The sequence below is a fragment of the Hypanus sabinus genome, chromosome 19, assembly GCF_030144855.1.
Source record: "Hypanus sabinus isolate sHypSab1 chromosome 19, sHypSab1.hap1, whole genome shotgun sequence".
Lineage (NCBI taxonomy): Eukaryota > Metazoa > Chordata > Chondrichthyes > Myliobatiformes > Dasyatidae > Hypanus > Hypanus sabinus.
The window spans coordinates 18,883,821-18,898,827 of NC_082724.1; the positions used below are offsets into that span (position 1 = coordinate 18,883,821).

The window sequence follows — 15,007 nt, forward strand, 5'->3', positions numbered from 1 at the left end:
TCTCAGCTGATTTACAGTCAAAAGTACACGGCAGTGTACACTGGACAAATTCCTCTGTCAAGAACTATTAGGAATTAATACACAGCTTTATAGTACTCTAGTGGTATTGCTTGTGTTCTAACTTGTTCTGTATTTCATTTAAATACATAATTTCTTACTCAGTTAAACAGCAGTTTGTCTTTTTTAGACAATTCTAACAATTACCCTGAAGCTTCAGCTAATTGGAGCATCAGCTTAATTGGTCAGAAATGTAGCAGAGGAAGCATATTCATATTGAAAGTGCTGCAAATTATAAGTTGAACAATACACTGTCTCTTTTAGTTGTTTTTATTTACTTGCAGTTTATCTTATTTTGTACATTGGTTGTTTGTCAGTCTTTGTATAGGTACAATTTTTAATGAAATTCCATTGTATTTTTCCCCTGTGAATGTCTGCAAGAAAATTTGTCTCAAGGTAGTATATGGTAACGTATACATATTTTGATACTAAATTTACTTTGAACTTTTAATTCATCTTTGTCATGCTGAAACTGCTAATTTTGTTTTTTTACATACTGCATTTAGTGTTTTAGTACTTTTATATTGAAGAAAGCAATGCAAAGGAAATGACAGATTTACAAGTACAAAATTCAACATAACATTTCATTATCGGAGTCCATGAATTCAGCCAGGTTATAATTTTCCCTAAGTTTGTCAAAAACAGCGTAATAAATTTAGCTGCTATCAATATTATAAGCTCATTCAATTAACAGAGTTTGTCCAGGAACTTCAATGGCTGGATTTGACCTTAAGATGATTTTGCTGTCACAAACTGATTAAATTTCATTTACAACACTTGTGAAACCAGACCTAATACTCAGGAATAGACTGTTAAGCTGCAAACAACCTTCTTAGCATTTACATGCCAGGCAATAACCACCTTCCCTTGACATTCCACTGCAGTCCATTGCTAGTTTCTGCATCAGCCTGGAGGTAACACTACATCGCATACAAAACAGGACCAGCACAAGAGCAGAATAGAAGCGGAGCTTCTTGTTACAAGTGACTTCTGAAACCCTGAAGTCTTTACACCATCTGCAAACCACAATAACCTCATTTGCCCAAATGAGCATACTGTACCTCCATCAATAATCAGAAGCATGTAAAACACAACAGTCAACTTACTTTAAGGCACCTCAACCACCACCCTAAACTTTCACCTGCCCCTTCTGGCATATTAAAACTGCAATGAGTACAACCTTCAGAATTCACTGTAGTTATTCCCTAAAGTCCCTTCAACACCTCCCAAATCTATAAACTAGAAAAATGATGGCAAAGATAATGACAGTGCATTCATGCTCTCCATCCTGTCTAGACTTGGAAATCTAATACCAATTCTTCATGTTTTGTGAAAGTTCTTACCTTTGACTAGTATGTGTAAGTATTTTCATCAGACAGATGACAGCAGTACAAGACAGCAATTCACCAAAGTGAATCAAGGATTGAAATTGATATTGGGCTTGTTAGTGACAGCCACATCCTATAAGCAAATTAAATATCCACTCTCAAAACATCAACTTGGCAGCAAACTCATAGCTGACAGGACACAAGGACAATATCACAGGTATGTCTCCAGAATCCCAGAGCACTACACTATGGAGATACATAGATAAAACGCAGTATCAATCTACATATGGATGCACCTTTTCTGGGACAGAATTGAGGGAGTTCCAAATTCTTGGGGAATGCAAAAGGATAAATCACATATAGTCTCCAATGTTTTTTTGCAAGCATTCTGAAACAGATTCAAAAGCCTTCTCATGAAAAAGATGGGCTGCATCATTTCAGACAAACTGGAGTTCATAAGTAGAGATGATTGTAGGGCAGTTGATAAATCAGTCAATGTGCCAAAAGCCTAGTGTTCCAGTAACAGTAGGAAATAATCCAATAAAATCGGAAACACTTTCAGGTCCACTGCACAAATTAAATAAATTACATTTTTGGATCCAATATCCAATTTTTGCAAAATCAGCATTTTTTAAACCTCAGTAGCAATTAACCTACATGATTGCTGTCAATGGTACAAAACATCCATTATTTATCAAACCATATTCAGATTATAGTGTGCCACTTTTCTCCATTGCTGCACAGTTAACTTGGTTTGAATCTATAAGGCTGAACTTAGTGGTCAAGAGGACATGTTTAGCCAGTTGTGCATGGTACTGGGGTCCCATATCTGATGTCAAAGCTGCAAAAAAATATATTTTGCATCTGTTAGTGGCTAGTGAGTATGAGCACTGAGTGGGCCAAAGAACCTGTTTTCAAGCTGCATCTCCATATGAGCCTGAAGGTATTTAGAGATTCATCAGCATTTTGAGTTAACTTCTCAGCATAATGTGTGAGACAATATTAACACATTTTTAGTCTGCCACTGGAATCTTCAAATTGGGAATTTCCATGTTTGGATTTGCATGCAGCCAAGCCCACCATATAATTGCCGGTTTATACCAGCAAAATTTAGTGTACAACATTAAAACACTGAAAAGGATAAATATTTTCTATTTGATTAACATTTATATTATGTAAAATTGCTAAATTATACTGTTTTAATATAATCCTCACACAATCTGGAAACTAGCACTTCTTGAGATCAGGCTAAAAATAATACAAATGATATATCCAGCATACTTACTTGTCAAAGAATGTAGATGGAGTTATCTCACACCAACTTCAGTGATAATTAAAATACTTCAAGAAAAATTCAATTTAATTCATCCCACCAATAAAAATAGTTCAATGCAACATGATGCTCCAAGCACAACACATTTTAAACCCATTTATTAATATCTTACTTACACATTTTATGATATTTAAAATAAATTAAAAGTTGAGTTATTAGAACAAATCAGAGTTGCTTGGGAATGTACTTATTAAAAATCCTTAAAGCCAGTCTAAACCATCAAAAGTTCTATCTTCATACACTTCCTAATATAATTCCTTATTTAACATTGAATTATAGCATTAAACAAATCTGACATGGAAAAATATTCAGCACATAAAGCATGGTATATTTCAGACAATATTAGTGTAAACATTAAATGACTTAAAATGAAAACACCTTACCACATTTATACATGGCACTTGAAATCAAAGCATTTTCTTTAAACAAATATACCTCATTCTAATTTGGTGGCTAGTTCATGTCCAAGTTCAAAATCAAGTTATATTTTTCCCATTTATAAACCTTGGTTTTTAAAACCAAATTATGTATTTTTCTAAAATTACAATATAACAACAATCAAGTGTGTGTATTTAAATTCACTCTGATCTAAAATATTGCATAATTATAACCCCCCTAATTTACAATATAGAGCTTCTATAATACTCACTTTCGTCTTTAACCTTCTGGGGAATTATAATAACAAGAACAAAAAAACTAAATTCTTACTCAAGATATTTGCAAACCTATATTTTGTTCACAATCATTAGTAATTTTGCAATCTGCAAGTTTGGCTTGTTTTTCTTGTAGGATTGACTTTAAAATTGTCTTGAGCATATTGTAAACTTCAGGACCCTCATCAGCATCAAAACTGACCTAAGGAAAAATACAATAGAACACTTAATGTTAACCAAATAATATATTAGAAAAACTAGTGCACAAGTTCATATAACTTCTGGAGCAGATAGTCACATTGAGATTGGACTTAAATACTATAACTATGAGAAATTTCTTTTTGGGAAAATCTAAATTTGCCTTCTTTTAAAATAATCTTCCTTATAGTTTTCTTAACTCATTGATTAATTATTTAAATACTGTCCCATGTACATCAGTGTCTAAGTCAGGGCTTCCCAACCTGGTGTCCACAGACCCCTCAGTTAATGGTAGGAGTCCACGGCATAAAAAGGTTGGCAACCCCGGTCTAAGGCCTCTTAATTAGGTGAATGCTTTGAGAATGAACATCAGCAGGCAACTTGGCCAAAGGACAAAATTGTCCGAACAATATATTATGATTAACATATACACAACTCCAGTAGCAAATCCTATATAGCAGTCAGGAGCTTGAACCTTGGTCAAATGTTCACAATCACACTGAATATCCAATAAACCTTCTAAGAAACTTCCAGTTATAATCATGTCTCTAACACCACCCACTTCAAATAATTCCAGTCATTTATTTAAAAAAGCAATTCTAGTTTAATTTGTAAAAAAAATCACCTATCCAATTGCAACATCATTCCAGTTTCATATACAAGATTAAACAACAAAATTCATCAAGTATGCACTTAAGAAAAAAATGCAATTGGGTACTAGAGAGAAAAAAAAACATTATATTGGTAAAATTATCAGCATCCAAGCATCTATTCTATATAGACAAGTGAACCCAGAATACTTCATAATCATTGAAAGGTGGGTCATTATTTCATCATCCAATGAAAAGTTCCTACTGCTTTGTTCTGCTAATTAAAAGTATGCAAAATTGCAATCTGGAACATATTATACTGTATTTTTTCATTTATAATTCCTTCTTAATTTGGTTTGACATGGTGTATTCCAACTATCACTTTATCACAACTTTTAAGAATTTATAGAACAGTACAGGATAGGAATAGACCCTTCAAGCCCACAATGTTGTACCAAGCCAATTAAATTCGTAATCAAATGCCCAACTAAACTTAATCCTTTCTGCCTAAACAATATCCATATTCTCCTGTTCCTCCACACTCATGTGCCTCTCTAAGAGCCACTTGAAAAGCCCTATCAAATTTGCCTCCACTATCACCCCAAGGAGTGCATTCCAAGCACCCTTCATTCTGTGTAAAGAACTTGTTGCAACAAACAGTTATTCCACAGTGAGGTAATGTTGCAGCTATATAGGACCCTGGTCAGTAATGTGCTCAGTTCTGGTTGCCTCACGATAGGAAGGATGTGGAAACTATAGAAAGAATGCAGAGGAGATTTACAAGGATGTTGCCTGGATTGGGGAGCATGCCTTATGAGAATAGGTTGAGTGAACTCAGCCTTTTTTCCTTGGAGCGATGGCGGATGAGAAGTGACCTGATAGAGGTGTATAAATGATGAGAGGCATTAATCGTGTGGATAGTCAGAGGCTTTTCCCCAGGGCTGAAATGGCTAGCACAAGAGGGCACTGTTTTAAGGTGATTGGAAGTAGGTGCGGAGGAGATGTCAGGGGTAAGGTTTTTTTTACGCAAATAGTGGTGAGTGTGTGGAATGGGCTGCCGATGACGGTGGTGGAGGCGGATACGATATGATCTTTTAAGAGACTCCTGGACAGTTACATGGAGCTCAAAAAAATAGAGGACTATGGGTAACCGTAAGTAATTTCTAAGATAAGGACATGTTGGGCACAGCTTTGTGAGCCAAAGGGCCTGTATTGTGCTGTAGGCTTTTTTGAGTTTCTATATGCAGCATTCCATGGCACAGATGAGCAGCTTTCCAAGTCTATGTTCTGGATATGAACTATTAATTCTATACATCCTGCAGTTTTTGATCTCATAGTTTTAAGCACCTGCAAATCTATATAATATTCATTTCTATTAGTGCATTAAAAGCATGGTCATTATCTTCTACTAGCCTATTCTCTTTATAACCTGGATTGCTATTGTGAAACATAATAAACTATCATTCCTAAATGCAAGTCACTAAATATTATAATATCCTAAAATGTATTAGCAGAAGCCTATATAAAATTTTAATTACCCATTTTAGAGACATGGATTATATCCTCTGACAAATATTTTTTCCAAACAAAAACCAGTATACACTTTAAAATTAGTTCTTAAATTGTTGATTTCTCAAAGCTACATTAAATATAATTTCAAATCTCCTTTTGAAAATAAATTGACCAACTGGTTAAGATAAACCATTCAAACACTTTCACAATACAAGTAATTAATCATGTTTGATAATTGTGACATTATTTTTAGTACTACATTCAAACACTTCTCACTTTTGCTACTTAGACAGGATCACTGAATCACTTAACACTACTTCAAGATTTCTATGTTAAACTATGCATGTGGGGAAATCCCAAGTTACTATCACTTTCAAACATAAACAGGCCAAACACACTGACAGCATTGCTATTGATATTGCATGGAGCAAAGCTGAAAAGGGCATGTATCTGTGTAACTGTTTATGACCTCAGTTGTCCCAAACCACATTATATTCAATGACTGAAAGCATGTAGTCAATTTGTCCACAGAAAGCACCTTCAATAAGCAACTTAATACTGTATGACCAAATAATCTGTCTAAGGAACTGGATTGAGGGATATCAGGCAGGTTACTTGGGCAAATTCCCCTTTTCTTCTAAATATGCTCTGGAACAATAAATGGTGACTTGATTTAATGTATCATCCAAAGACGGGGGGTCAAAAGCAAAAGGAATATGGTAATCAAACTTAATGGTAAAAATACAATGACTAGCCAAAGTTGATCATCAACTATGCAAAGAACAGAATGTTGAATAACATCACTTTTTGCATTAAAGTAATTAGTTCTGGCTGCTGATACAACATCTGAAGCATCAATAATTAACTTATGTAGCAATGCCAAATAATCATTTGGAGTGCTGAGGGTACTAAATGCCAAGTCATATCTATTGAAAGTCAGATGCAGAGAATTAATTGATAAGATTTGCATTGACCAAAAGCAATGAATTACCAAACAAGTTCACAGACTTTGTTTGAATCTTTTGATTACTTCTTGTGTCAGATTTGCAGACTAGGTATAGGGATAAGGCGGCAAAGGAGAAACTTAAAGAGAAATGGATTCAGCATTTAAACCTACAGTGGTAATCAATTCTCAATAACCACCTCCACAGTTATTCACTAAATCTTTAGAATAATGACACTAAATCCAAGTACAGTGGATTCTGATTAATTAGTCCATCGGTTAATGGAAACAGCTGGTTATTTTGGGAAGCTCTGAAAGAACAAAAACTAATTGAGAAAATAATCGGGATTTCCTTCATTTATTTGGGACGCTATGCTGCTTTGGGACAGGAAACTGTTGCCAAACAGTTTCTAACTAGCATCAATCAGACACATAAACTTGTATGGCTGTACACTATTCAGTGCTTAGAGTGAACAGATTTTAAATAGCATCAGTTACATGTGTTTGTGTTCAAAAGCAGTGATTTTTGTCACAGATAGCTGGTGAGAAATAAGCAGCAAGACAAATTAGATTTGGTTAGCTCCCTGCTTTTGAAGGATGCAGGCTTGGAGATGCCAGAAACAGCTGGGAGAAAAAAAATGAAACAATTTCACTACTTCAACAAGTTAGGGACTATGAAGAATTTGAAGCTGTCAACAATCATCTAGAATGTTACAATGAAAATGAAGATTTGCAGGATGAAATTGTCGAAAGCATTTGGGAAGCGAGTCCATTATTTGCACTAGATATCTGTACAGTCAATCAAAATAACAGTGCAGTGTGTTAGTTGTCTGTCATATTCGATGATGACAGTGAAACCTATGCGGGACATTTTTTAAAGTGGAAAAGCCCTTGCACTGGGAAAATTCCTTTCTCTCAACATTGGAAGTCCAGGTCCTGTGGTATGAGTAGTTGTCACAAACTGGGGTCTTCAGTGATTGCAGGGATAACTGTGACTTGAGAATCAGATTCAGGTTTACTATCACTGGCCTATGTCATGAAATATGTTATTTTGCGGCAGCAGTACATAATAAAAAAATCTATAACTTCCAAGAAATACAGTATATAAAAAAATTAAATACATAGTGCAAAAAGAAAGGAAAAAAATAAGTGGAGTAGTGTTCGTGGGTTCATTGTCCATTCATAAATCTGATGATGGAGCAGAAAAAGCTATTTCTAAAACAATAAGTGTGTGTCATCCTCCTTGATAGTAGCCATGAGAAAAGGGCATGTCCTGGATTTGTGGGGTACTTACTGACTGATGCTGGTTTTTTAAGCCATCACCTTTTGAAGGTGTCCTTGATGCTGGGAAGGCTACTGCTTATGATGCAGCTGGCTGAGTTTACAACTTTCTGCAGCTTTTTCTGATCCTCTGCAGTGGCTCCTCCATATGGTGATACAACCAGTTAGAATGTTCTCCATGGTACATCTGTAGAAATTTGTGGGTGTCTTTGGTGACATATCAAAGCTCCTCAAACTCTTAATTAAATACAGCCAATGTTATGCTGTCATTGAAATTACATCAATATACAGAACCCAGGATAGATGTTCAGAGATTTTACACCCAAGACCTTGAAAATGCTCACCCTTTCCAATGCTGATAATAAGGACTGCTGTGCATTCCCTCGATTTCCCATTCCTGAAATCCGCAATCAGTTCCTCGGTCTTACTGATGTTGAAGTGCAAGGTGGTTGCTGCAACACCATTCAATCAGCTGATCTATCTCACTCCTGTCTGCCTGCTCATCATCATCTGAAATTCTGCCAGCAATAGTTGTATTGTCATCAAACTCACAGATGGCATTTGAGCTGTGCCTAGCACACAGTCGTGGTTACAGAGGCAGTAGAGCAGTATGTGCTTTATCATGCCCTTCGCTCCCCATAAAGTTTTGCAGAACTATCTTCTTGGGCGTTGGATCTCACTGATGATTTCATCTGCCCAATCTGCTGTAGCTGACTTCACATGCTATATCCCTAATTCACTGGGATATCAGGCCCTCTGGCTTCCTTCAGCCTACCTGTTGAAGCAGTGTACCGGGATGTGGCAATTGTTGTATGCAAACAACTGAAGCCTCAGGTGAGAGTTGAATGTCTGATGGGGATCAGAGGTGCGTGAGCCAGCCAGGAATGCTATCCATTCCTGAACACCCCAGACACAGCAGCATACGCTGGTTGAATTCCTCTGTCAATAACTGTTAGGAACTAATGCAGCTTTATAGCACTGTAGTAGCTTTGGTAGTCTTCTAAATTGTTCTGTATATTATTTGCATACATGATCTATTACTCAGTTAAATGATAGTTTGTTTTTTTTATATCTTTTTAATTATTTCCATGAAACCTCAGCTAATTGGGGCAGCCACTTAATTTGGTCAAAATGCACTGGTCCCAAATACAAAAGTACAGAATCCACTGTACTTTTAACTTTCTTTTCAAAAGACAACCAAGATTTCATAGAGTTGAGTAGAATCCGCAAGGCATTCTTTGTGCTGTTCTTGCATCAGGAAAGAGGCAGGACTGGAAGCTCAATGTTCCAGGATACAGCTAGTGAACACGTGACACAGGTGCTGGTAAAAGAAGAGGGGAATTTGCCTTTCCTCCTCTTTTAAAAGAGGACATAGCAATAGTCCTAAGAGAGGATATTCTGGAGGGATCATTTAGTGAGGCCATATGGGTAGAACTGAGAAATAAGTAGGGGACGGTCACTCTGATAGGATTGTATTACAGGCCCCTCATTAGTCAGCACGAATTGGAGGAGATATATAGAGATTGCATCCAGTTGTATTTAAAAATATTTGTTCCTTTTTAATGTTAAACTATATTATCCAACACATCGCTAACTGTACATAATGTGGCCAAATTATTCCTCAACTAACCATGGAAAACTAAAAAAACACATGAAATGTTTATTTATCTCATTACCTTTTAGGGGCATTTTAATGCATGAATTACTTCCTTCATTGGCCACCATAAATAACTAACTTCAGAAATAATTCATCAAATCTGCAATATTTTGTGACAACGTGAAATAAAAATGTTACCTCATAAGCACAAGCTCTTATTTCAATGCAGATAACTAAAAGGATAGTCAGGATTAAACAATGAAACAAAATACAACATCTCTGTAAATTCAATATAATACTTATCTCTTTTTCTAAGGTGCAGTACTTGCCTTTGTAAAAGCTCTAATTGCCCGAGTAAGTATAGCATCTTCTACATCAAATGGCAAGTCACGCAATTGTGCCATACAATCAAGAATGCAAAGCAGTGTCTGATATTGATTCTGGTTAAAGTAAAGTAATAAAATACCATGTAAGTAAAGATATTCTGCTTTTATACATATTACATGATTAGCATAATAGCATAATTATACTATTTTATTGTAATATCCCACACTTCAAGCAAATGAATCACATTTTACATACAATTATATCATAGCCTGTGTTAAATAATTATTCTATCCATATACAAATGTGTATGGGTAGAAAAATTTTTGACACAGGCTATGATATAATAGTTATACCTTACAGGTTTCAAAAATATTTCTATGGTCTATTTAGTAGGTACGCCAGTACACCTGCTTATTAGTGCAAATATCTAATCAGCCAGTCATCTGGCAGCATAAAGCATGTAGACATGGTCAAGAGGTTCAGTTGCTGTTCAGAAATCAAACATTAGAATGGGGAAAAATGTGGTCTGGGCAACTTTGACCATGGAATGATTATTGGTGCCAAATGGGATGATTTGAGTGCCTCAGAAACTGCTGATCTCCTGTGATTTTCATGCACAACTGTCTCTAGTGTTTACAGAGGATGTTGCAAAAAACAAAATAAAAATCCAGTTCTGTGGGGGAAGTCACTTTGTTAATGAGAGAGAACAGAGGAGAATGACCAGACTGGCTCAAGCTGACTGGAAGGTAACAGTAACTCAAATAACCATGCATTACAACAGTGCTGTGCAGAAGAGCATCTCTGAATGCACAACATGTCAAACCTTGAAGTGAATGGGCCACAGCAGCAGAAGACCATACGAGATTCCACATTTGTGGCCAATTTATTAATAAAGTGGCCACTGAGTACATGTATGAAATAAGTAACACAATCACTCACCATTATTCATCAAAACTTCAAAATGGTTGTAATTCAACATTTCCTCATCAAACTATTAGTTCAAAATTTACATTGGCTAATACATAACTTGACAATACATAGCTCTAAAAATATAAGGTAGTTGAAAACTTACATTAAAGAAATAGAATAATTTTTGCATTGCTGAATTATATGCATGCAAATTCACTAAGCCATAATTATTGGCATAATTGCATTTTTAAAGCCTATATACATTTCAGTTTTTATTTTAATTGCATAATCTGTTCTAATCTTCCATATGGCTTATCATTCCAACAAATATTTCTTAAATAAAAAAAGAAGCTTTAAGACGTACCAGTTAGTAGGTTAATTGATCCTTGTAAACTGTCCTGTGATTAGGCTAGAATTAAATTGGGGTATTGCTGGATGGAATTGCTCTAAAGGCTAGAAAGGCCAATTCCATACTGTATCTTGATCAATTAAAAGATAAGTAAAATTCAGTATATGCTCCAATTTATTTGCTCTGTGTAAAGTTTTGGAAGTTAGTAGAAAATTGTCCTTTTTACTTCTTGGATTGCTACATTAGAATATTTTACTGCACTTAGCTGCTCAACCAATTTGTCAATATCACTGTTGTTGCACTCCAAGAATCCCTCAGAATAGGTGCCTGATAGAAACGGACATTGAAAAATTTAAGATGCCCACCAGAATCATTGGATTGCCAATATCCTTCAAGGCCAATGATGAGCACCCCACCTTTCCACTGAATCCAAATCAATTCTATGTGTTCTTGAGTGTAATAGAAAGCCTAGTAAAAATTTAACTTATGATGATAATCCATAGACACCCATGCAAAGAAATGTTAGATTACCTTTTCTAGTGAGTAAAAAGCTTTATTGGGATCCATATAGTTATGTGCTAGGGCTTCTATATCTGCCCTACTTATAACAGGTTCTTTCAGCTGTTCAAGCCAGGACCACATAAGACTGCACAACACATATGGATTCTTCTCCATACAGATCCTTTCCCAAGTTCCTTCTCGGACATTTAATTCATGCTAAAACAAAATTAATATATTGGTTACAATTAAGTGTAGCAATAATCTTTTTCAGATTTGTAAATTTTGTCTTCAATATTGCAATACCATTAAAAATAAATTAATGTGCATATGTAAATGAGAACATATAAGTAATAGTAAATCAAAGTACAAGTTTAAATTGGTTTGCAATTCCATGTACAATCAACCCTGCACTACAGGAGTTCCGGTAACAGAAATTCGCCATACAAAATTCACAAATCACTACCAAAAAATCTGGGATTCAGTACATCCCATCAGGCAGAAAACACAAAAGCTTAAGAATATATATCACCAGGCTCAAGCAAAGCTTCTATCCCGCTATTATAAGACTCTTGAATGGAGTCTCTATATGCTAAAGATGAACTTTGATCTTTCCATTTACCTTACAGCCTTAACACTTTGTCTACCAGCACAGCACCTTTTCTGTAATTGTAGCACTACATTTTGCTCTGTTTTCTTTTGTACTACCCTGATGTACTTATGTATGAATGAGCTATCTGGAGGGCATACAAACAAAGCTTTTCTCTGTAACTCTCTGTATCTCAGTACATGTGATAATGAAAATCTAACTACTGATTGAATAAATCTCTGCTTCTGGCTGCTTGTTCCATATACTCACAACCCTCTGTGTGAAAAAGTTGTCCCCACTCCCTGTAAAATCTATGTACTCTGGTTTTGTACTATCTGACCCTGAGGTAAAGACTGTTATCATCCATCTTATCTATGTTTTTTAGAATCTTAAAATGTCACAAAACATATTTTTAGGTTATAGCTGGAATATCAAAGTTATTAACGCCTTTTTAGAAAAAGGCAAGAGGGTAAAGATCCTTTATCTGCTAACAAACAAGCATAATTGTAATTAAGAATTCACTACAAATGTAACTTTAACTAATAATCTAATTAAAATGTTCATGTTAGCTTGAGATGGTTCTTAAAATTTAGTCAACAGAGGCTCACTCAAGATTGAGAGGAAAAGCTTAAAAGGAATTATTCAATCAGTAGATAATAGACGACGCAATGCTATTCAGTAGAATATTAATGCATTTGATCTAGTTTAAAATGAAAAAATTTAGAAGAACATACAGTAAGGCCAAAGAAACACAAGCATAGAAGGTATCTCCAATTGAAAAACATAGATTAGCATAAAACATGAAGAAATAAAGGACTTGGTTCTACACGAGTTTCACCTTTAATTTTCTGGGCATGAATTGCTGAACAAGATCAGGTAAAATGGAATTCAGGAAAGTTCTCTTACAAAAATATAACCTGATCAACAAGTTTATTACTTCAGCTATGATTCCATAGCAATTTCTGAAGTAGTAATAGTAGGTCTGGAACAACTCCGTTTTTAGGAATAGATAGGACATACATGCTTCTTTGAAATATTCCATGTAAAGTTAACTAATTGTATAACTGATGAAAACTGAATTCACAGGAGACTTTGAAACCCCAACATATAGCTCTGGGGAGGACAATCGCTTATGTAAGGAACTCACAAAGGAATGCAATCAATAATGCAATATCCATGCTATAATGAACCATCTCCACTGACTCCACTGGTTTTCTCGTTGTGAGTGTATTCTAGCATTAAGTTAGAAAAATATATTTTAAAAACTGCAGATGAAGAAAATTGGAAATGGGAACAGAACATACAATAAATACTCAGCAGGTCAAGCAGCATCTGTGTACAGAGAAACAGCTAACATTTCCATTCGAAAGCAACACACACAAAATGCTGGAGAAACTTAGCAGGTCAGGTAGCATCTACGGAAATAAATAGTTGACATTTTGGATAGGAAAGGAAGCAGAAGGTGCCAGAATAAGGGGAGAGGGAGAGGAAAAGGATGATGAGGACAAGCTAGAGGGTAAAAAGTGAAGCCAAGTGGATGGGGGAGAGGGGGCACAAAGTAAGAAGCTGGAAAGTCATCGATGGAAAAGGTGAAGGGCTGAGAAGAAGTACTCTGATAGGAGAGAAGAATGGGCCAGGGGAAAAACTAAAGGAGGAGGGGCACCAGAGGGAGGTAATATGCAAGTGAGGAGAACTGGTAAGAGGCCAGAATGGGAAAAAGAAGAAAAGGAAAGGGGGATGGGGAAATTGGAGAAATCAATTTTCATGCCATAAGGTTGGAGGCTACTTAAATAGAACATGAGGTGTGTTCCTCCAACCTGAGAGTGGCTTCATTGTGGCAGATGAAGAGGCCATGGTCCAACATGTCAGAACAGGAATGGACTTAGGAATTAAAAAGCTGGCCACTAGGAAAACACACTTTTTACAGATTGACTGAAGGTGCTCGACAAAGAGGTCCCCTACTCTACATCAGGTCTCGTTGGGAGCACAGGCTTCAGTAGACGATCCCAACAGATTTGCAAGTGAAATGTTCCCTCACCTGGGAGGAGGCAAATGGCCATGGTGAAGTGGCACTTCTGCCAATTGCAGGTATAAGTGCCAGGAGGAGGATTAGTAGAGAGGGATTCACAGGAATTCAGAGAGGGAACAATCTCTGCAGAAAGCGAATAGTGTGGGGGTGGTAACAACGTGTTTGGTGGTGGGGTCCCGTTAAAGATGGTGGTAGTTGCCAAGAAAGATGTATTGGATGTGGAAGCTCATGAGGTGGTAGGTGAAGACAAGAAGAACTCTATCCCTGTTAAAGTGGCGAGAAAATGGGGTGACCATGGATACCCAGGAAATGGAGGAGATGTGGGTGAGTACAGCATCAATGGTGGAGGAAGGGAAACCCCATTCTCTGATGTTGTGGAATGGAAAGCCTCATCCTGAAAACAGATGTGGTGGAGATGAAGAAATTGAGTAAAGCGAATAGCATATTTAAGGAGACATGGTGCAAAGAGGTATAGTCAAGATAGCTATGGGAATCGGTAGGTTTATAAAAGGTGTGAGTATACAGTTTGTCGAGAGAGAGAGTGAGAACAAGACAGTGCAAGAGTGAGACAGAGTGCGAGCGAAAGAGAGAGATCATAAATGGACCACGTGAACTTAAGGAGAGAAGTTGGAGGTAAAGTTGATAATATTAATGGGTTCAGCATGGGTGCATGAAGCAGCACCAATGCAGTCTTCAATGTGGAGCAGAAAGAGTTGGGAAGCATTATCAGGAAAGGCTTGGAATATAAACTATTCCAATCAAAGACTTCTTGTCAGAACTAGGGAAAAAAGAGAAAACAAGTTGGTTAAAGTTG

General features: G+C 36.3%; 1 protein-coding gene across 7 annotated transcripts in view; it reads right to left on the reverse strand.

Annotated features, from left to right (window-relative positions):
* Positions 1–2,800: 2,800 nt before the first annotated feature.
* ptpdc1a (protein tyrosine phosphatase domain containing 1a) overlaps positions 2,801–15,007 on the reverse strand; it is a 130,695-nt gene continuing 118,488 nt past the window's right edge. For 6 of the 7 annotated variants that reach the window (XM_059944116.1, XM_059944117.1, XM_059944115.1 and 3 more), the window contains 3 exons: positions 11,609–11,794; positions 9,822–9,932; positions 2,801–3,573 (listed from right to left, as the gene is read on the reverse strand). In XM_059944116.1, the coding sequence (XP_059800099.1) occupies positions 3,427–3,573; positions 9,822–9,932; positions 11,609–11,794 (444 nt within the window). In that variant the 3' untranslated portion in view covers positions 2,801–3,426. Of the gene's footprint in view, positions 3,574–7,908; positions 8,083–9,821; positions 9,933–11,608; positions 11,795–15,007 lie in introns of all 7 variants that reach the window. The other variant, XR_009506762.1, reaches the window with a different exon arrangement.